Source organism: Rhinopithecus bieti, unplaced genomic scaffold (assembly GCF_001698545.2).
Source record: "Rhinopithecus bieti isolate Rb0 unplaced genomic scaffold, ASM169854v2 scaffold_18620, whole genome shotgun sequence".
Lineage (NCBI taxonomy): Eukaryota > Metazoa > Chordata > Mammalia > Primates > Cercopithecidae > Rhinopithecus > Rhinopithecus bieti.
In genome coordinates, this window is record NW_016809631.1 from 1171083 (window position 1) to 1192618 (window position 21536).

Here is a 21536-nt window from a genome sequence, read left to right on the forward strand (position 1 = left end):
CTGCGCCCGGCCTTGTTTTTTTTTTTTTAAGACAGAGTCTCACTCTGTTGCCTAGGCTGGAGTGCAGTGGTGCAATCTCAGGTCACTGCAACCTCCACCTCTCTGGTTCAAGCTATTCTTCTGTCTTGCCCTCCCAAGTAGCTGGGACTACAGGCACCCACCACCATGCCTGGCTAATTTTTGTATTTTTAGTAGTGACAGGGTTTTGCCATGTTGGCCAGGATGGTCGATGGTCTCGAACTTCCAAACTCAGGTGATCTGCCCACTTTGGCTTCCCAAAATTCTGGGATTACAGGTGTGAGCCACCGTGCCTGGCTGACTTGGAGTCTTAGGAGGGTTGGGAAAGAGATATAACTATAAAATAAATTAGAAACTGAGATAAGTATAAAAAGAGGGCTGGGGATATAGCACTCCAAGAGCAATCAGGAGATACAGATCATTTTCAGCCAAGGAAATCAGGGAAATTTTCAATCTTTCTCTCTGTCAATGCTCAGTGAATATTATCATTGATTTCTTAGTGATTTTAAGAGTTAACTGTTCACTAACGACATAAATACATCTAATTAGGCTAAAACTCAAACATTAAGAACATGCTCATCCATCCTAAAAGAAAGAAACAAGAAACTGGTTCACTGCAGGTATAAATTTGATGGAAAAGGTGACAAGAACCACAAGACAAAAACCATTAAAAGATTATAAAGGGGATTTGATATTTCTTTTTTTTTTTTTTTTTGAGACGGAGTCTCGCTCTGTTCACCCAGGGCTGGGAGTGCAGGGGCCGGATCTCCAGCTCATGCAAGCTCCGTCTCCCGGGTTCACGCCATTCACCTGCCTCAGCCTCACCGAGTAGGCTGGGGACTACAGGCGCCCGCCACTCGCCCGGCTAGCTTTTTGTTAATTTTTAGTAGAGATGGGGTTTTCACCGTGTTAGCCAGGATGGTCTCTGATCTCCAGCCTCGTTGATCCGCCCCCTCGCCCTCCCCAAAGTGCTGGGATTTACAGGCTTGAGCCCACCGCGCCCGCCTTGAATAGATTTCTTAAATAAAATTCATATTAACTGAAAATACATCCACTAGAGAAAATGTAATAAATGTCTTTTATTTTATTTATTTTAATTTTTGAGACAGGGTCTTGCTCTTGTCTCCCAGGCTAGAGTGCAGTGGTGTAATCTTGGCTCACAGCAAACTGCCTCCCAGGCTCAGGTGATCCTCCCACCTCAGCCTCCAAGTAGCTGGGTCTACAGGTGCATGCCACCATGCCCAGCTCATTTTTTAGAATTATTCTGTAGTGATAAGGTTTCGCCATGTTGTCCAGGCTGGTCTCTAGGACTCAAGCAATCCACCTGCCTCGGCCTCCAAAAGTGCTGAGATTATAGGCGTGAGCCACCGTGCCCAGCCTTAAATGTCTTTTTTTTTTTTTTTTTTGGAATTTTTAAATTGCTTTATTAAAGTACAGTGTCAAACCCTGAAAAGCACCTATTTTAAGTGTGCAAATCAATGACTTATGGTAAATTTGCAAAGTTGTAGATAACAAGAGTTTAATCTTGCAACATTTTAATCACCCCCTGAAGGATCCCTTATGCAGACCAGCAGCTATTTTTATTTCCACTCCCAGTCTCAGGCATTTATTAATCGACTTTCCCTCTATTGATTGCCTGATATGAACATTCTATATAAATGGAATAATGCATGCGTACTCGTTTCTATCTGGTTTCTTTCCATTAAACTAAGTTTAGGTTCATCCCTGTTTTAGCATACACTGTTGGTGCAAATGTTAAATGATGCAGCCACGTTTGAAAACAGTTTGACAGTTTTTAAAAAACAAACAAATTTATCGTATGGCTCAGCATTTCCACTTGTAGAGGTCTATCTGAGAAAAATCAAAACCAGTGTCCACACAAAGACTTAAAGGCAAATATTCATAGCAGCATTGATCATCATATAACCAAAAAGTGCAAAGGACCTGACTGTTCCTCAACCTGTGAATAGATAAATAAAATCCATATAGCAGAATGCTATCCAAAAACAAAAAGGAATGGACTACTGATACATGCTAAAACAGGGATGAACCTAAACTTAGTTTAATGGAAATGTCTTTTTTAAACACTGACACATTAAAAAGGCCATGGCTTTTATTTTTAAAAAAAATCATAGAAAACTTAGGAAAACGTTCCAATGCAAACGATTAAAAAACAGACAAGGACGACTAAACTGCAGATTGCACTGGAATTAAAGTAATATAGTTTAGCTCCATGAATTAATTTCTTTGACACATCTATGACAGCCTTTCTGTTTCTAGGATTTTGTGGAACGTTCTTCTTCTTTTTTGGTGGTGAAAGATAAAATAGGTAAGTCTACTCAGCAATTCTGGTCTGACATCAAATGTTTACAGACATCTCTAAAACCATAAAGCACAAAATCCTTATTTTTCATATTATCATCTATATGGAAATCAAATTTCTGCATTTTCATGGTCAACAGTGTATTCTGAGTAATTAGCATAATAGTTTGAAAATGGATACATGGAAAGTTCCTATTGAGGAAGTTGTTTAATCACAAAAATTATTTAAAGGAAGTTGTTTTTTAATCATAAAACATCTGTGAACCAACACAATCATCAATAATATTCATCATCTACTTTCAAAGAACACTCCACATTATTCTCATAACTACCTGTAAATGGCACCAAACACATTTATCATCTTCATTACATAGAAAATAGTATATCTATTTATCCAAGACTATGTCATGAAGCAATAATACTTAGAAATGCAGTCCTGCAAACTCATTTAAAATTTTTTTAAGTAACACATGAATAATGTTATTTGCATAAGATACTGACACAGACCATTCTGCACCATTTTAAATATATTTTAAAGAATTCTCACTTAAGCTAAATACTGCTTTCCATTTTTAACGTTTATAGCAAACTAACTGCTACCTATATATTTAAATTTCATCTTGAATGTAGCAGAGGGAAAACCTAATTTCTGCACTACTGCTGAACACTCACTGAATTCTCCACACCAGAACCCAAACATGTGACATTTGAATGGCTTTCCTATTGTATTACCATTACCTGCATGTTGACATATGATGACCGTGGGGCAAGGTGGGCCCTTTCGGAGTTTTGCTGGGCAGCTGCTGCCCTCTCTGCAGCGCGCTCACTTCCTGGAGCTTTCTTGTCAGCCAAAGGGCTTTCGGTAGCACTCAGTTCAGGGTCTGAGAGCAACCTGTCAGTGCTGCTGTGAAATAAGAGTGTGGAATTTAACACTTCACTATATATACAAATGTACTGAATGTTTTCTATGTGCCACATTTACTATGCATGTTTATCATCATCCGCTATTTACACGTATTCTCTCATTTAATCCTCACAACAATGCTATGACAAAGGTACTATTGTTATCCCCACTAGCGGATGAGGGAAGTACATTGTCCAAGATCATACCTCTAATGTGACCGGTAGAGATGGAATTTGAAATCAGGCACTCAGACTGTAGGGGTAAAGCTTGAAACTATTTCACGATGCACATTCAAACACAATATATACAATATATGTGGTATACTGCATATGACATAGATGGAATAGATGTACAGATGAGATTTCTAATTTTTATACATCAAGGAGATATCAATGATTCATGCACGCAAAGTCTAAACAGAGATCTAGTCCATTTGAAGGCATGCAGATGATCCAATTCATGTGTATGAAATATGTATATGATATTAGTAACAAATAAATGTAGCAGATAAATAAATATTCTTCAAAGTCTGTTGAGGGGGACAGGCAGAACATAAAAGTGCTTCTTACAACAAGCAGCAAATACGTGAATAACAACACATGATATGTACAGAATGCATACACCTCAGGTTCAAATCTAACTGCACCTTAAGTTCAAATAAAATAGGGATTGCAGTATCAATCAAGAACTGGTTTGTTTATTCATTCATGATTTTATTTGTTCAACTATTCAGCTGCTGTGCCAAGGGAATTTAGAGGAATTTAGAAAAGTACTTTTGGAATACAAAAAGAGGGACAGTGAACTTTGCTTGACAAAAGTTGACAGAGGCTACACAAAGGACATTTGAACTGGGAACTTAAGAGCATCTGCAAGTTGTCTGGTGCCAAAGGCCAGGAGAACAGCAAATCAGAGGGAAGAGCGTAAGTAAAAGAAAGGAAGCATGCAACACAGACCACTGGTGGATTTGAAGCCAGAGTGTGACAAGATTAGACCTGTTTTCGAAAATAAATGGCTGGAGCAAAATAAAGGATAGATCACGCTAATAAAAGGCTGGAGGCAGGGAGATCTTTCTGGAGGCTTCAGTTTAACCCAGAAGAGGATGATGAGAAGGTTCAGAACACACACAGTGATGACAAGAATGGGTATCTATTTTAAACACTTTAATAGTTTCAAGGAAGTAAAACTGTTTCTCTAGTCTATAACAACATTAATTTGGGGTATCAGCACCATGTAAGGAAAAACACAGATAAAGGAGAACTGGACAACAGTGGGTAATAATGATTGACCAAAGAGTTTATAAAGGAAAATGGATTTTAGTAAGAACGGGAAGAAATAAAACTATGTATGCTAATCTTTGCATAAAGACACTCTAGAACGGTATACCAGGAACTAATAAGACAGCAGAGGAAATCAGGTGGACGGAATAGGTGGGAACAAAACCTTACACTGTAGAAACTGCCCAAAATACATGGAGAAAAAAAAAAGAGTAAGGATGACACACTTGAACTGTGCTATGGTGAGGAAGAGTTATATTTAATATTTAATACAACTTATGTATTTATAACCAAAGTGATTTGGAATAAACAAAGTCATGATAATGTCAAGCATTTATTTAAAAGTTTGCAATTAACTACCTTGGGAAAAAAGAGCCACATAAGAAAGAAATTCGAAGCCAAATGAAAGAGGATTCACAGTGGGAAAACTTCTAACAGCCAAAATCAGAGAATAAAAATGGCCCTGCTGATTACTGAAGAGCAGAGAGAATGCTACAGTTTCAGAGTAATACAGATGGTTTAAAGGACACAGATATAAATCAATTCATTAAATGGGGAAGGGACTACAGAGAAGAGAAGGGTGAAAATTATCAGGTATTATTCCTTAATATTTTTTTAAAAGATAAAATGAAAACACCCATGGATGAGATCAAACATGACTTGAATCCAAGAGTACTAACTACAGAGTTGAGAACAAATATACATCATTTCAAAAAATCAAGAACTCTTTTAAGATTAAAATACATACTGTAAGTGTGAGTTTTTCGTGCCTTGCAATAGTTCCACTGTCTGCCTTTTGGCACAGGAAACCTTGGAGGAACACATCATCTGTTTCAAGTCACCAGCATTCCCAGAATGGGAAGGACTTCGAGGCATGCCTACTTCAACAAAAGCATCATTACAACCTGCAGAGGAGAAGAAAAAAAGTGAAATACCTAAACAACATCACCTTCCAACTCACAATTATCTGCAATGGAAACAAATCAGAACCCTACTCTATGGAGACATGATTAACCTGACAGAGACCTCTTTCATCTGCAAAGAGAACCCTTAACAAGTTCAGGTTGTCACAAAACTCAATTTGAAGAGAAGACCTGCATATATTTATATATTTTAAAGATTTGGGGGGAAGGGTAAAAAAGGTTATAAAAAGATACTCTACTTGGGGGAAATATATCTCTCTCTATATAGATATATATCTCACATTTAGTAAGTTGATGCTTTTCTGCTACACAAATTACCTTCACTTTAATTCAGGAACTTACAATGTAATGGGGAAATGATTCTTTCTGTGGAAAGCGCTTTTCAGTTAATCTTTCACCATTCTCTTTGAAATTTTATTCAGGATGTTGTCTTTCCACATAATTGAAGTAGGATGAATCATAGCTGTTTAGCAAAACCAACTCAAAATCACTGCATAGACTCTCTACAACCTCCTTTTTCCAAATAACAAACCAAAATGAATTTCAGAAGGATACAGTTCCCGACCTTCAGTGGGGCTTGATTTGGGAGATGTCTGCTCAGACCCACTTGTCTGGATGGATGGACCACTGTGATTTGCACTCAGCACTTTTTCTCCAAGTGATGAAGTGGATATTGCACCATATTTTATATTTGGAGACTAAATAATAATAGAAAATAACATATAAACATGGTCACAATTTTATAGAGAGTTTAATCAAGAACATAATCCCATTTATAACAGCCACAAAAAAGAAAACCACTCTGGAATACTTCTAGCCAAGGCGATGAAAGCTATCTACAAGGAGAACTACACAACACTGCTGAAAGAAATAACAGGCGATAAAAACAAATGGGAAAACATCCCATTCTCAGGGATCAGGAGACTCAGTATCATTAAACTGGCCATATTGCCCAAAGTAATATAAAAATTCAATGCTATTCCTATCATACTACAAACATCATTTTTCCCAGAAATAGAAAAAACTATTCTAAAACTCATATGGAACCAAAGAAGAGCCCAAATAGCCAAAGCAATCTTAAGCAAAAAGAATAAAGCTAGAGGCATCAAACTACCCAACTTCAAACGATACTACGAGGCTACAGAAACCAAACAGCATAGTACTGGCATAAAAAAAGTTGACATATAGACCAATGGAGAATCCAGAAATAAAGTTGCACACCTACAACTATCTGATCTTTAATAAAGTTGGCAATAACAAGCAATAGGGAAAGGAATCCATGTTTAATAACTGGCGCTGGAAAAACTGGCTAGCCATATACAGAAGAATGAAACCAGACCCCTCTCTTTCACCATATATAAAAACTAACTCAAGGTGGGTTAAATATGCAATTTCCCCATGTAACAAACCTGCATATTGCCCCCTAAACCTAAAATAAAAGTTGCAAAAAATAAATAAAACTCATGTTAGGTGAAAGTTTAAACATGTTTTAACTTTGCCAGGGGTTTATCTCTTACAAACAGCAGAGATCACACACGCATTCTAGCAGAAAGCCATTACCTGTGCATGTCCATTTAAAGCAGCAGAGATTTTTTTGCCTTCGGTCTGCATACTGTTGATATGGACATCAACAGGAGTCAAGCCAGGAGGGGGAGATGGAGCTGTGTGCCCATAGGTGGGCACTCCAGACAACAAAATATTAGTTAATGTGGCTTGGGCAGTAGATGGAATCATAAGGTGTGGTATAGCAGAAAAACCTACAACAACATTTTATGATGACAGATATTAGGAAGAAACTCAGATTCAACTATTATTTTCATTAACATAAAAATATCATTTTTTGTTGCTGCAAGTTCAGGAAAGAATTCAATTTTGACACCTCCATAAACAGAGGTACTATTTACTGTAAAAACACAAAAGAGTGTTCAAATGGGACCACACCATAGAGAATGTTTTATCTAACCCTCTCATTGTACAGATGTACATTACTACCAGCAAGTTACTCTAACTAGAACCTAACTACCAGGTCTGCTTATCAGATCTGAAGATGGTATTTCACTTGTATGAAAAACTCAAACTGCTTTGCTGTGCTTCATTTTAACTAATTGACATATCAGGGAATTTCTGTTTCAATGGAGTGTGCTTTGAACCCTAATTTTGCCCTAAGAAAACTGAGTCATTAGTAAATTTTATTTAAAAGACTGGTAACACCTAAGAATACACACCTTGGAATATACTTAAATGATACTGACCTGTAGCACTTGAAGTATTAGCAAGTGGGGGAGCCCATAATGTGGGGCTAGGTGTACCAGAACTTGGACTTTGCAAAGGACTGACTGAGCTATTAAGAGCATTCAAGAGTGAGTTTGGGGTTGTTGAAGTGTTCAGAGATAAGGTGGTGGGTCCCAAAAGACCTGTAATAAATGAATATATAAAGTCAATTCACATAAATTTAAGATTTTAAAATAGACATGGCACAAATATTGCCATTGGTAATGCACAATGATATAATCTGATATTTTCTAATATAAAATATGGATGACAGATTTTCTTTCAAATATTCACATGAATTTTGCATCATAGAGCTCCAACAGAGGAAGCAGCTTATCCACAAAGAGTTGCTATCAGAAAATGGAAGATAGGTGTGCCCAGACCAGGATAGCAGTTAGGGTCACTGAACATTACCAGGTGCTTTGCATTCATGTCAGCTACCCAGGATGAACAAAATGCTGCTCAAGTGGAGACTCATTTTTATTCTTCTGCATAACTCATTTGTCATCTGCTTACAAACAAACCCTTTTCAAACTACTGACATGTAGCAGCGACTAGGGAATGCTTTCCTGTGGTAGGATAGATTTCCTATTTGTCCCCGTTACAGATAGGGTAGGCTATCAGAACAGTTCCTAAATGTATCTCAAAACATACACATGAATTCTCTGGGCTCCATCTCAATGATGAAAATTTTCTCAGAAAAAAATGCTGGTTTTTTTGTTGTTGTAAGGAGTCAATGCTTGATTTAAATAATGAAATTTTCCTTTGGGCATTTAAAATATGTTCTGGAATGAAATATGGATTTGTATACAAGTTTCCAGGAATACATATGAAGCATAAAGTATAACAGGATAGGTATAATAATGAAAACATTTTAAAAACTCGGTTACTGAATCTTTGCTCACTTGTTTTCTCTCTAGTGCAGGATGAACTCGGTTCCTGCTAAGTTACCTAATTGGCCTTTCCTGACTCACAGTCATTGCTATGTTATTATGTCTGTTCAGGTCCCAGTGGAAGGAACAACTTTGGTAGATTAGGGGCCAAGATAAAAAAAAAAAAAAGTCTTTCTTTAATGATGTCTAGGCAGGGCTACTTGAAAAATCAATCATATAAGAGTATTAAATTTCTTAAAAGTTAAAAGTAAGAATAGCTATTAGAAAAAAAAAATGTTAAAGACTGCTGAGAGTATTCTTTTTTGTCTCAAATCAACACTGAATGCCCCAGGATGATTTGCTAGGAGTACTGATTAAGGAAAACAAATGCAACTGAGAAATGTGCAAGAAAGAAGGGAATCTAGCAAAACTGTAATAAAGCAACTAACTTCAGCCTATAAAATAGCAATCCATAGATGAGGACGTAAATATCACCATGACTATTAAGCGGCTCATTCTACTTTCTTAACTGAAGCTCTGAGATGATGATGTTTGTTCATTCTTCTATTTTCTATTCCTCATGTTAGACAGAAATACAGGTCTCACCTCAGACTAGATTTCCTTTGTGTCTGGGTAAGGCAGGTCTAACCACTGGAGATACAGGTTCTACTTATTTTCACCCCCCTGCCCACCCCTCATACAGATTTGCAATTACTTTTTAAAAAGCAAACTGGATAATCTTTATCTCTAGGGACTGATGGCAATATTGCAAATGCAAGAGAGAACAAACATAAATTACAGTCAGCATGCTTACTTCAATCTCAATGGCATTCTTAATTTAGAACCAACACAGCCACTGAAAATAAAATAGTCAGACCTTGATTATTTATGCAAACATGGGAAGAATCTGGGTAACAAATCCACAGAGACTAAGAAATCCCAAAATGGATTGATTCAGGTTGTATGGCTTTTCACCTGATCTTAGAGCCCGAAGGAAAAAAAAAATAGCCTTTAAATGTAGACCCAAATGGTAGAAAGAAAGGGAACCATATAAGCATTTCCCCAGTGACTGAGACGTGCTGTAATAATAAATTGTATACCTAGTCCAGTGAGTCCAAGGCCTGCTGAAGCTAAGATATCCAGGCTGGGACATGCCAGGCCGGCAGGGCAGGATGCTGGGGATGGACTGGTTGCTATGGTAACCCCACTGCTTTCAAGTCCGAGGAGACATTTCCTTGCTTCATACATATTTAAGGCATTTCGCTCAACACTTTTCACAATCACAGACTATGGAAACACATAATGGGGGAAAAAAAAGTGACATGCAAGTAGTCTACAATGAATGGGGGAGGGGAGGGAGGTGGAAAATGAATATGCTAATAAGAATTCCACTCAGGGGACATATCAATGCTGCTTTTAAATCATCTGCAAATTCTAACCACTTAGTGCTTAAGTTTACACCTTCCGGTAAAACCCTAAATTATTAGTTACCATTTATTGGGCATGTTCTGGGTTCCAGGAGCTGATAGTAGCTGCATATATGTTCCCATTCTCAGCAAAACCTCATAGAATGGGAATCATTACTCATATTCAGTGAAGTTAAGGGACTTAGCCAAGGTCATGGCATAGCTGTGAAGGGGCAGCAAGAGGATGGGAACTTGGGTTCCCTTTTTATAGCCTCTCATCTTTAAACTAAGGCTTCCCCCTTGCATCTTGTCATTACATACCAAATCAAACTTGTGACCACATATAAACTGCATGATCATCATCACTTATGTTTGACACTTACGGTTTACTAGTTAGCTAATAGACCTTGAAGTATGACTATTCCTCATTGGTGACATATCTATGACAAAGCTTACGGTAAAAAAAATTCTAAATAATAAATAATTTTTCTTCCTCAGTGGACTCATCTAGAAAATTTGAAATGTGAACTCAAAGGGGAAAGCCCTCAATGGACCAAAAAACAAATCAAAAATCGTGGCTGAGAAAGTAGGTAAAGCAGAGTTAGAATGGGGGCCATCTGGGCATAATTAAATGGTCCTGGGATGCTGCAAGGCTTTGAAGTTCCCATTTACAATCTATTTTTCTCTGACTTCTGCTAATTTCTCACTCAACTCCTGGAATTCTTCTGCCTGTCCATCTTAATATCCACAAGCTCTGTAATGTCTCTCCTATCTTTATCTTTCAGTCCTGGGATCTACAGTGACTCTGGTCAATTCAAATTAGTCACACATGAAGCTTCACGATACATAAAATTAACGTCCTGTTCCCTAACTTTAAACTCACTATATCAAGTTCACTTAGAATCAATGCTATCTTTTCCTGTAAAGTTTTCTTTTGGAGAAGGCAAGATCATTTTTCTTCAGTTGGACAGCCATTACCAAATTATTTACACATACCAAATTATATAAAGTACTTATTATATATACACCATTCTATACATATAAGATTTATAGTTTCAAAATTTTAAAATGGTGTTATTTTCTTGTTTCTGATTTTTGTTAAATAAAGAGAACATTTCCCTTGTTTACTTTATTCCATTTTCCTTTCTATTGCCCCAAAGGCAACTCATCATGATTTTTGTGTGCATCCTTCTAGACAATGCTTTGTACTTAAAAATGTATAGACATATATATACACAAAAATGCTGCCATTGAGTACATACTATGATACAACATACTTTTTTTACTCAACACCATTCTCGTGTTGACTCCTGTTTTCAGAGAGTATAATCAGAAGTAGAACTGCTGCAGGTAGGGGAATCAATATTTTAGAATAATGGGATGATCACAAATTGCTCTTCAAAGTGGCTGTGCTAGTTTAAACAACAATTCTAATGTAGAAATATTCCTCCTTCCTCATTCTTACTAGTACTTAATAAAAGATTTATTCTGGGCTGGGCACAGTGACTCACACCTGTAATCCCAGCACTTTGGGAGGCCGTGGTGGCTGGATTGCTTGAGCTCAGGAGTTCAAGACCAGCCTGGGAAACATGGCCAAATCCCATTTTTACAAAAAATACAAAACTAGCCGGGTGTGATGGCACATGCCTGTGGTCCCAGCTACTTGGGAGGCTGAGGTGGGAGAACCACCTGAGCCCAGGAAGTCGAGGCTGCAGCAAGCCATGATCGTACCACTGTACTCTAGTCTGGGCAAAGAAGTGAGACCCTGTCTCAAAAAAAAAAAAAAAAAAAAAAAAAAAAAAAATGTATTCCGTTAAATTTTTACTGTACATGTAGTTACTGAAATTTTACAACACTCCGAGGAGAGGTTCCAAGAACGCTGAACTTGAGACAGTTCAGTCCTTAAAGTATTTACAAAAAAGCATAGGCATCTCTTCTTTAACTCTCCAGGTTGCGCAGGAGATGGCATATAGTAAGTAATCTAAACAATTTCTGAATTACACTGGGCATGTACACAAACACACATACACACACACACACATACACACACAACATGTAAGTAGCCTTATCAACTCTCGGGTAACTTAGTAAAGCCTCAAGTTACCAGATTACAAATTAAGAACAAATGTTCTTTCCTTCTCATTTAAATATGGAAAAATAATGGTTACTCTAAATGGACTCCAAAAACCAACATGTATATAAAGAAAATGATGATCTATAATGAATACTGTCACAAATTTATATTAGATAACTAAATATATAATGACATACATAAGTTGAGTATCCCTTATCTGAAATGCTTGGGACCAGAAGTGTTTTAGATTTGGGGTTTTGGGGGATTTAGGAATATCTGCACTGGTTGGGCATCCCTAATATTAAGGTCCAAAATCTTAAATGCTCCAATGAGCATTTCCTTTGACTGTCACATCAGCGCTCAAAAAGATTCAGCTTTTGGAGCATTCTGGATTGGGGATATTCAACCTGTATAGAGTAATAGTTTCAAGTATATGCAAATACATACTTGTATGCAAAATAAAACTATACAGCATATGATATGATACATAATTCTCTGGGTCCAGACTCTGAACCAACCTTGCTTGGCTGTTTGGGCTTTGGTTTAATACTGATGAAGACATCAAGCTGTTCCATCAACTGTGCAATGAACTGTGGATCTACTTCAATTTCTTCCTTCATATCAAACATCAACACAAGAGGAAGACAACCCTAGAAAATGTCACAATAGAATGTTTAGGAGGTAAAAATTTAATCATTTAAACACCTGATAATTTAATACGCCTGCAAATAATGCAATATTTTACAGATTTAAAGACTAAACTGAAGTATTAAAGCTAAATTATGTAAGTTAACATAGCTTGGAGGACAGGTGTGGCATTAACGTTGAGGGGGAGAGAATCATTTCTGGATGACAAAATTACATGTCTTAAGTTTCTGTTTTTGGCCCCGGATTATTTTTATCCACTGGGCACCTTGGAAAATTCCTTTATTCTCTAACTTCAGTTTTGTTAGTTACGCTAGAAACTAGATTCTCGACTATATCAAGGGTACTAATCTTTGCTTTGCTCAATGACTTCCAGTGGTAGCTTTTGATTGTATATTGAATGAAAACTAAACATGATCAAGCATTTAAAGAGTTCCACATTTTAGCCCAGACTTGCTTGTCCAACCACAGATCTTTGTCTGTATGTCTTCCCCTTCCTCCAGGTTAGGCCAGCCTCTCAACAATCCTTTAAGAGGATCTTGTACCTTGGTATCTTAACTCAGGGGTCCCCAACCTTTTTGGTACCACAGACCGGTTTCGCAGAAGACAATTTTTTCATGGACCAGGGGAGGGGGAGGGAAGGGGGAATGGTTTCAGATGATTCAAGCACATTACATTTATTTGGCACTTTATTTCTATTATTATTACACTGTAACATATAATTAAATAATTATACAACTCACCATAATGTAAAATCAGTGGGGGCCCTGAGCTTGTTTTCCTGCAACTAGATGGTCCCATCTGGAGGTGATGGGAGACAGTGACAGATCATCAGGCATTAGATTCTCCTAAGGAGCACGCAACCTAAATCTCTTGCATGCATGGTTCACAATAGAGTTCATGCCCCTATGAGAATCTTATGCCACTGCTAATCTCACAGGAGGTGGAGCTCACGTGGTCATGTGAGCGATGGGAAGCCCCTGTTAACACACATGAAGCTTCCCTTGCTCACCTCCTGCTGTGTGGTCTAGTTCCTAACAGACCACTGACCAGTATTGGTCCGGTCCGTGTCCCGGGGATTGAGGACCCCTGTCTTAACTCAAAGGCATCTTCACCAATATAAATCCTACTTAACCTAATGCAGCTTAAACCTTTACTCCTTCCTGGAGTAAACTGTTACTATTGTCCCTTAACTATCTCATTTTTTAGATTTTTCTTTTCTCTAATGCTCTTCATACAGCCTCTGATCTACTGAGTCCAGGAACAATGTAATATACTTTCTCTGATGCACAGAATTTCCAGTGTTAGCCCATTGGGTACTGGAATTTGTAAATGTGTATCAGGAGAGGTTACCATTAAGCATACTAGGATTTAAATGCATTACTAAGCTGGGAACCGTGGCTCATGCCTATAATCTCAGCACTTTGGGAGGCTTAGGTGGGTGGATCACTTGAGGCCAAGAGTTTGAGATCAGCCTGGCCAACATAGTGAAACCTCACCTCTACTAATATTACAAAAATTAGCTGGGCATGGTAGCACACGACTGTAATCTCAGTTACTCCGAAGGCTGAGGCATGAGAATCACTTCAACCCAGGAGGCAGAGATTGCAGTGAGCTGAGAACACACTACTACACTCCAGCCTGAGCAACCGAGTGAGACCCTGCCTAAAATAAAATAAGAAAAAGAAATAAAATACTATGCTCTATTTATCCTGTGGAAGAAAGCGATTTTTTTTTTTTTTTAAATGGAGTCTTGCTCTGTCGCCCAGGCTGGAGTGCAGTGGCGCGATCTCGGCTCACTGCAACCTCAGCCTCCGGGGTTCAAGCAATTCTCCTATCTCAGCCTCTCGAGTAGCTGGGATTACAGGCCTTCACCACCAGGTCCAGCTAATTTTGTGTGTATTTTAGTAGAGACGTGGTTTCACCACATTGGCCAGGGTGGTCTCGAACCCCCGACATTGTGATCCGCCTGCCTCAGCCTCCCAAAGTGTTGGGATTACAGGTGTAAACCACCGTGCCCGGCCAGAAAGTGATTTTTGTAAGAATAGTGCTATACAAAATGGTGATGGTATTTAAAGTATGGGTTAAAACCTTTTAATTTCTCCCTCAGTTATTTCAATGTTGTGCCATAATACGTGTCATTATTTTTGGCAGGTATGGTCAAAGTATAAATGTGGATTAATAACTGGAGAGAATATCTGAAAAATTTCACTGAACTAAAAAAGTAACATCTAAAGAACTTGTAAAGCAGAAAAAAAAATGAAGATTAATTACAACAATTCTTGGATATAAATATAAATCTGACTTGTAGTACAGTATATTAAAAATAACCTGAGAAAATAAGGTTGGTTAAAAAAAAATCATTCACAACAAATTTCTTAAAATCATGGATTACAATCTTATTAATGATTCCAACAAGTTCTCATCTGTCAGAGGAATGGACTCAACAATAAAAACTTAGATTTTCTGAAAGTTTCTCAAAAATAAACTCTGCAAGTTAATAATACTAAATGTCACACCTGAGGCTTACTGATTCAAATGCCACTAAAGGTCAAGCACTGAATGAGAGAATACAATGGTGTTTTTAATACAAATATTTGTGAGCCCAGCATCACGTCCATCCATTTTGTTACTATACGATCAACCCATACACTGGGATATTTCATTTCATCTCATTTCATTTCATTTTTCATTTTTGAAATGGAGTCTCCCTCTGTTGCCCAGGCTGGAGTGCAGTGGTGCCATCCGCGCTTACTGCAACCTCTGCTTTCTGGGTTCAAGCGATTCTCCTGCCTCAGCCTCCTGAGTAACTGGGATTACAGGCGTCCACCACTGTATCAGCTAATTTTTATATTTTTAATAGAAATGAGGTACTATGTTGGCCAGGCTGGTCTCGATTTTGACCTCAAGTGATCTGCCCACCTTGGCCTCCCAAAGTGCTGGGATTACAGGCATGAGGCACCACGCCCAGTCAAGGGGTTTTAAACAAATATGGGAAGGATAGAAATATTGCAATTATAAATTAGAAGTAGTAAAGTAGTATTGAATTATAACATATAACTTGGCTTTTCTTCCTTCAATAAGTGACACTCCAATTTGTGGCTTAAATAGTATTTTTTAATTGTATCAAAGATTTATGAAATATACAAATGTTTTGGGCTGACAAAATTTGTCTTTGATGGTGAAATTTAAATAGTATTTTTACTTTTCTGTTTAAACAGAAGACTTTTTTTTTTCCAAATATAAACTGCACACTAACATTACAGGTCAGATGAAAACAGTCACCTTCCATCCTTTCCACAAAATGTAGTCCATTATTTCACTATAATGTCTTCCGTGTTTAGTCTAAGTTAAAAAGAAAACACTGAAATAAAATTACATATGCAATGAAATCGAACCTGTTGAGGCACTATGAACCTTACTCTTCTAGTTTATTTCCTTTTAGCAAGAAACTTCCTTATTTGATGAGGCTGCCAAAGTGCCTTCCTAAATATCACATTAGTACAGTGGGTGCAAAAACATGCACTGTATCCAAAGAGGTTTAAAGAAATTGTAACACTTATTTCAGTAACCTTACCATGAGATATTGCCTTGCAAGACAGACAGACTCAATAGTGCCCTGGAGGTAGACGGTGGATTTCTTTTGTGGATTACTGGGATCAGGAAAGTGGATCTGAGCACCTGTTCTCTGCATGATATGTTTGATGTTGCTCCCATTTCGACCCATCATAAAGAGATGATGTTGAGCTGCAATATCTAGTTGTGTGCTCACAGGAATAGCTGATGCTAAGCTCCCAGCAAGATGTTCTAAAAGCATGGCAGTTCCTTCCTAAGAGAAAAGGGTGGGAAGGAAATCATCCTATACATTAACTGTCCATATAGAGGAAAAGATTCTATTGCATTTCTAACAGCTATGGAAAAATACAGCATATTTTGCAAACCAAAATGTAGAATGAAGGAAAATTCTAGAAATCAAATTAGTCTAATATTCTTTAAAAATAAAACCCATATAATTTGTACAGATAGGATGTGCAGAATTATCAGAATAATTTACCTTCACAGCACTAGTGTTATTCTGAGATCCTCGTACTATGACAGTAGCACCATACATTCGGGAACGCTGTTTAAATGATACTGAAATATTGTACGTTTGTGATATATGCTGAATAGAGGGGGAGTTAGGATCAGGAACTGGTTGAAGAATTCCAGCAATTGGTAGCTCAAACATCAGCACCAAAGGAAGCAGCTCCTAAAATGAAATGATGAGAATCCAAAGCAGAGAGTTAAAGCATTAGACATTCAGACATGTGTATCATTCATTGATTCTTTTCTGAAGATGGAGGCTGAGGCAGGAGAATGGCGTAAACCTGGGAGGCGGAGCTTGCAGTGAGCTGAGATCCGGCCACTGCACTCCAGCCTGGGTGACAGAGCGAGACTCCGTCTCAAAAAAAAAAAAAATAAAAAAAAAACTGCCCTTATAGATACTAAGTTTAGCTACATTATATAAAGTTTTTTTTTTTCTTTTTTTTTGAGTCAGAGTCTTGCTCTGTCACCCAGGCTGGAGAGCAGTGGTGTCATCCCAGCTCACTACCGCCTCAACCTCCTAGGCTCAAGTGATCCTCTCACCTTGGCTTCCTGAATAGTGGGACTACAGGCATGTGCCACTGTATCTGGCTAATTTTTAAAAATGTTTTGTAGAGACAGACGGGGTCTTGCTATATTGTCCAGGCTGGCCACGAACTCCTGGCCTCAAGTGATCCTCCTGCCTTGGCCTCCCAAAGTGCTGGGATTATAGGTGTGAGCCACCACAACTGGCCTACAAGTGTTTTTAAATGATGGGAGCCTTTTGTGAAACCTGAGAGTTTGTAACTCACATTTCCTGTGACATTTTTTCCTTAGGTCTCTTTATGATCATTGAATAAAACTAGAAAACGGAGTCAGATAAAATCCAGAACATCTCTGAGAAACATTTTCAATGAAAAAAGTTTATAAACAACATAGAAACTCACTTTTTGAACATATACAATAAACATTTAAATAATGAATGCTATGATAGATATTAAAATAACTTTTGCCACTATTTTCTACTGATTTAACATGATTTGGTTATAAAATGATAAATTATTATATTTTTAATGTCTTATAATGCAAATGTTGCTGACATCAATTTACAATGTCAAATAAATAGTTACCCGAATTCTCACTCGGGCAGATTCTACTCCTGCTGGTTGTCCCGCTATAGATACCTATAAAAGGAGGAAAATACAGGGTTAGATTTATTTTAATCAAACTCACATCTGCTTTTCCAGATAATCTATATGCTTGCTACCAAAAGTGTCATCCAGGGACAAATACAGAGGTATTATCCAGAAACCTGTTAAAAATAAAGGATCTCAGGCCCCCATCCAGACCTGCTTAATCAGAATTTGCATTTTAACGAGATCCTCAGGTAATCTGTGTCAACTGATCTGTTTCACCCACTGGACTTACTGAAAGCCCCACAGCCCCAGGAGATCATCCTGCCCTCTTTATAATTACTCTTGTTCACTGCATTTTCACCCTGCATACCAGATACATATCAATATTCAATGACAGAGCTACACTAGGTTCTGAAAATAGTGAACTTCTTCCAAACAAGATGGTACATATTCTTTGCTCCAACATCTACCTGGAGATTTCTTCTGAAATCTCCTGGGCCTTCCCATGACCCACTGACTCAAGTTGTCAGTCTTGGCATTGCAGTGGGGGTACAGGAGCTCCAGGACACTGCTCTTAGGGCCAATGGTCATGCCATACCAGTTTTTAAATAATCTGAATATTGTCTTTGCTTTTTACTATAGCTTTCTGTCTAGTCTCTTATGCACACTTCCCACTGTCACCATTAGTCCCTGTAGAGAAAAGATTACTTATTCATCTTTGTGGGTGACAGTTTCTAGTATTGTGACTAGTTTAGAAGACAGAATACTTCCAAATATCACAAATAGTACTATCTGTTCTTCAAGTTCTGAAACTGCTTGCATGAGGACAGGTGAGTTCCATTGACTGCCAAACAGAAGAACTAGCACAAATGTGTATAAACTAGAGAGACATAATTAAGGCAATGTAAGAAGTCAGGCAGTATTGAATGCACTGCTCCGCAGAAGGTGATCTGGTATGCCATGGAGGTACCTACTTCTAGGTCTCTGTAGACAGAACCAGGCAATGGATAGGTTTCTGGACTAGGCAAGCTTCCAGGTCCTAAACGATATGCTCTCTCAGCCTTTCTTTAAGGTTCTGTTTTGTGGCCATTACATTTTCCACTATTTTTTATCAATGATTTCAAGATCAAGACCTGGCCCATCTACAACTCATCTCCTCAAAAAATCAAAGCACCTTCAATCTCCTTGCAGCAAGTTGTACAATCTACACTATATGTCATCTATGTGATTTTTTTTTTGTCTCACCTCTCACAAAAAAAGATAGGCAAACTGAAAATTAAGGTTGTAATTCATCCCATAAAAGTTCATGTGAAAAGACAAACCACCTGGTTGCTTTTTTCTGCTTGGTTATTCCTGTTGGAATCTGGAAAGTGGATATGGCATCCAGTTTCTTCCATCACTTTTTTAATATTGTTGCCACCTTTGCCGATTACATGTGAATGTTCTGTGTGTGAAACATCCATCTTCAAAGTGACTCGATTGCTCTATGTGAAAATAATGTATTATTACTTGATGCATGAAAAAGAAAAGAATGACATCCTAAATGCCTTTCCCTCAAGGGAATGGTATTAGCAAAAAGTGAGTCAGTGGGAAATATTATGAATTTCTTAATAAGATCATCTTAATCTATAAATGTTCTCCTGCTATTCATTTCTCTGATTATGAAAAAAGAAATTCTCATTTTAAGACAGATTTATCAGAAGAAATAGAAAAATTTATTTTTATCAAGATAATTTTTTGGGAAAGAAGTCTTTAAATAAAGTCAGCTACAGTTAACAGATAAATTACTCAGTCTGTCTTTAAAGACATTATTCATGAAACATTTAATCCAAATAACTAAAAGCAGATGAAAACACAATTACAAGATTGAAGATATGCATGCTAGTGGGACTGTATAACTAAGATGATACAAAACTAGAAATGATAAACCTCACAACTGTGAATAAGGAAGTTTTTACAATCGCTGCTTTCACAACTCCTATATTACTATATATTGAACTTTACAAAGTAGATCTATTACTCTTGCTGGTAGAAAGAAGGGAGAAAGAGATCACAAAGTGCAAATAACTGGCCACAAAATGGCTTAAATAAAGAAATTCAAAGTACATTAGTTACATTAAAGCAAAATGGAAACTTCTAAGACATAATAAATAAAAATGCTGTGGTCATATTGGACTATATTTAATTTGGGGAATTTAGTGCTGTAAAATCATAAAGACTGACATAAAATCCTTTCTCATTTTAGAAGACTGCTACTGAAATTATTCAGTCTTTAAGAAGTAAAATCAAAATATCAAAATATGTTAAAATAATTTTAACCTTGTGAATTCTTAAATTTTAAATTTATGCCCATTAAATATATTTCGATTTTAAGTTCAGTGCTTTCAGTTTAACCTTTAAAACACACACAAAAAATCAACCCCCTTTTCCCGAAGAAAATTCTAAACTATTCAATAATTCAAAATAACTATTCAATAAACTATTCAATAATTATTCAGGGGAGTAATGTTTTAAAAACCATTTTGAAGAAAACCAACAAAGAACAGAAAGAAAGAATGAAAACAAAAGCGATCAGAGATGATTCTAATGAAATGCCAGGTGGCAAGACAAAGTGGCTAAGAATGAGACAGCCTGGATTTGAATCCCACCTCTCCACTTAACTGGCTCTAGGGTCCTGAACAAATTACTTAATACCTTTATGCTGAGTCAGTTACGAGGATCAAACAAACTAATATGTGTAAAATGTAGAGTACTTAGCAAAGTGCCTGGTATACAATAAGTACCTGGTATACAATAAGTGATTTAGATGTGTTTGTTAAAGAAAATAAATTCTCACAAATGAGTATAAATTTTTACATATTTAAATTTCCCTGTTATCTCTCTATACATATAATTAGAGACAGAGAGAGAGAGAGAAAGAGACAGCACGTGATCACAAAGAAGAAAGCATCAAATTTCATGCCATTACACACATCCAACACAGAGCTATGTAGAAGATCATTTTGGTATTCTACTGACATCATAAAAGCAAATAATCTAATTCCTACAATCCTATTACTTACTCTATATTAATCAGGGCCAATTTCTATTTCTGAAGATGTACATGTGTACATATATACACATACATACACAACACATACATATGTATGTAGATATAGGTATATATAGTTGTGTGTGTGTATGTATAGTTCAATTACCCAGCATGAGAGAACCTATTCAAATATTAAACAGAACTTTACATCCACTGTAGAATCACATGTGCTTATCTTAAAACCCACCATTACTTTCTCCTGGTTTTTCTTCTCCAAATGGTTCTTTCATAACGGCATGAAGTAGCCCTTGCAGAGACAAGGTTCTGACATCTGAGTGTCCTTAACATTCACTTACTTTTGTGTCTAAGACAGACATGATCATTTCCTTGGCTTCTTTAACATCTTCTTTCTTTCCAGAAACCTTAATATGGGGATCTATAAGAAATAAGAAATAAAAGGCTTGTGCGAAACTCCCAAACTCTGTTTAAAATTGTTTTAAAAACTGTTTTAAAATTGACTTTAGAACATAAGAGGTTCCATAATAAACTCAATATTTGGAGTTTACCATTATTATAAAATTCTAGGTGTGTTATTGTA

At 37.1% G+C, this 21536-nt stretch overlaps 1 protein-coding gene across 1 annotated transcript in view; it reads right to left on the minus strand.

The window, feature by feature from the left end:
• Positions 1 to 21536, minus strand: part of BICC1 (BicC family RNA binding protein 1) — a 328432-nt gene that overhangs the window by 25407 nt on the left and 281489 nt on the right. Inside the window, exons 5-16 of the mRNA XM_017889898.1 lie at positions 21295 to 21374; positions 19233 to 19391; positions 17902 to 17955; positions 16764 to 16958; positions 16287 to 16538; positions 12583 to 12714; positions 9685 to 9871; positions 7694 to 7855; positions 7002 to 7198; positions 6007 to 6139; positions 5267 to 5423; positions 3079 to 3244 (exon numbers count right to left, since the gene is read on the minus strand). Of these exons, the coding sequence (XP_017745387.1) occupies positions 3079 to 3244; positions 5267 to 5423; positions 6007 to 6139; positions 7002 to 7198; positions 7694 to 7855; positions 9685 to 9871; positions 12583 to 12714; positions 16287 to 16538; positions 16764 to 16958; positions 17902 to 17955; positions 19233 to 19391; positions 21295 to 21374 (1874 nt within the window). The remainder of the gene's footprint in view (positions 1 to 3078; positions 3245 to 5266; positions 5424 to 6006; positions 6140 to 7001; positions 7199 to 7693; positions 7856 to 9684; positions 9872 to 12582; positions 12715 to 16286; positions 16539 to 16763; positions 16959 to 17901; positions 17956 to 19232; positions 19392 to 21294; positions 21375 to 21536) is intronic.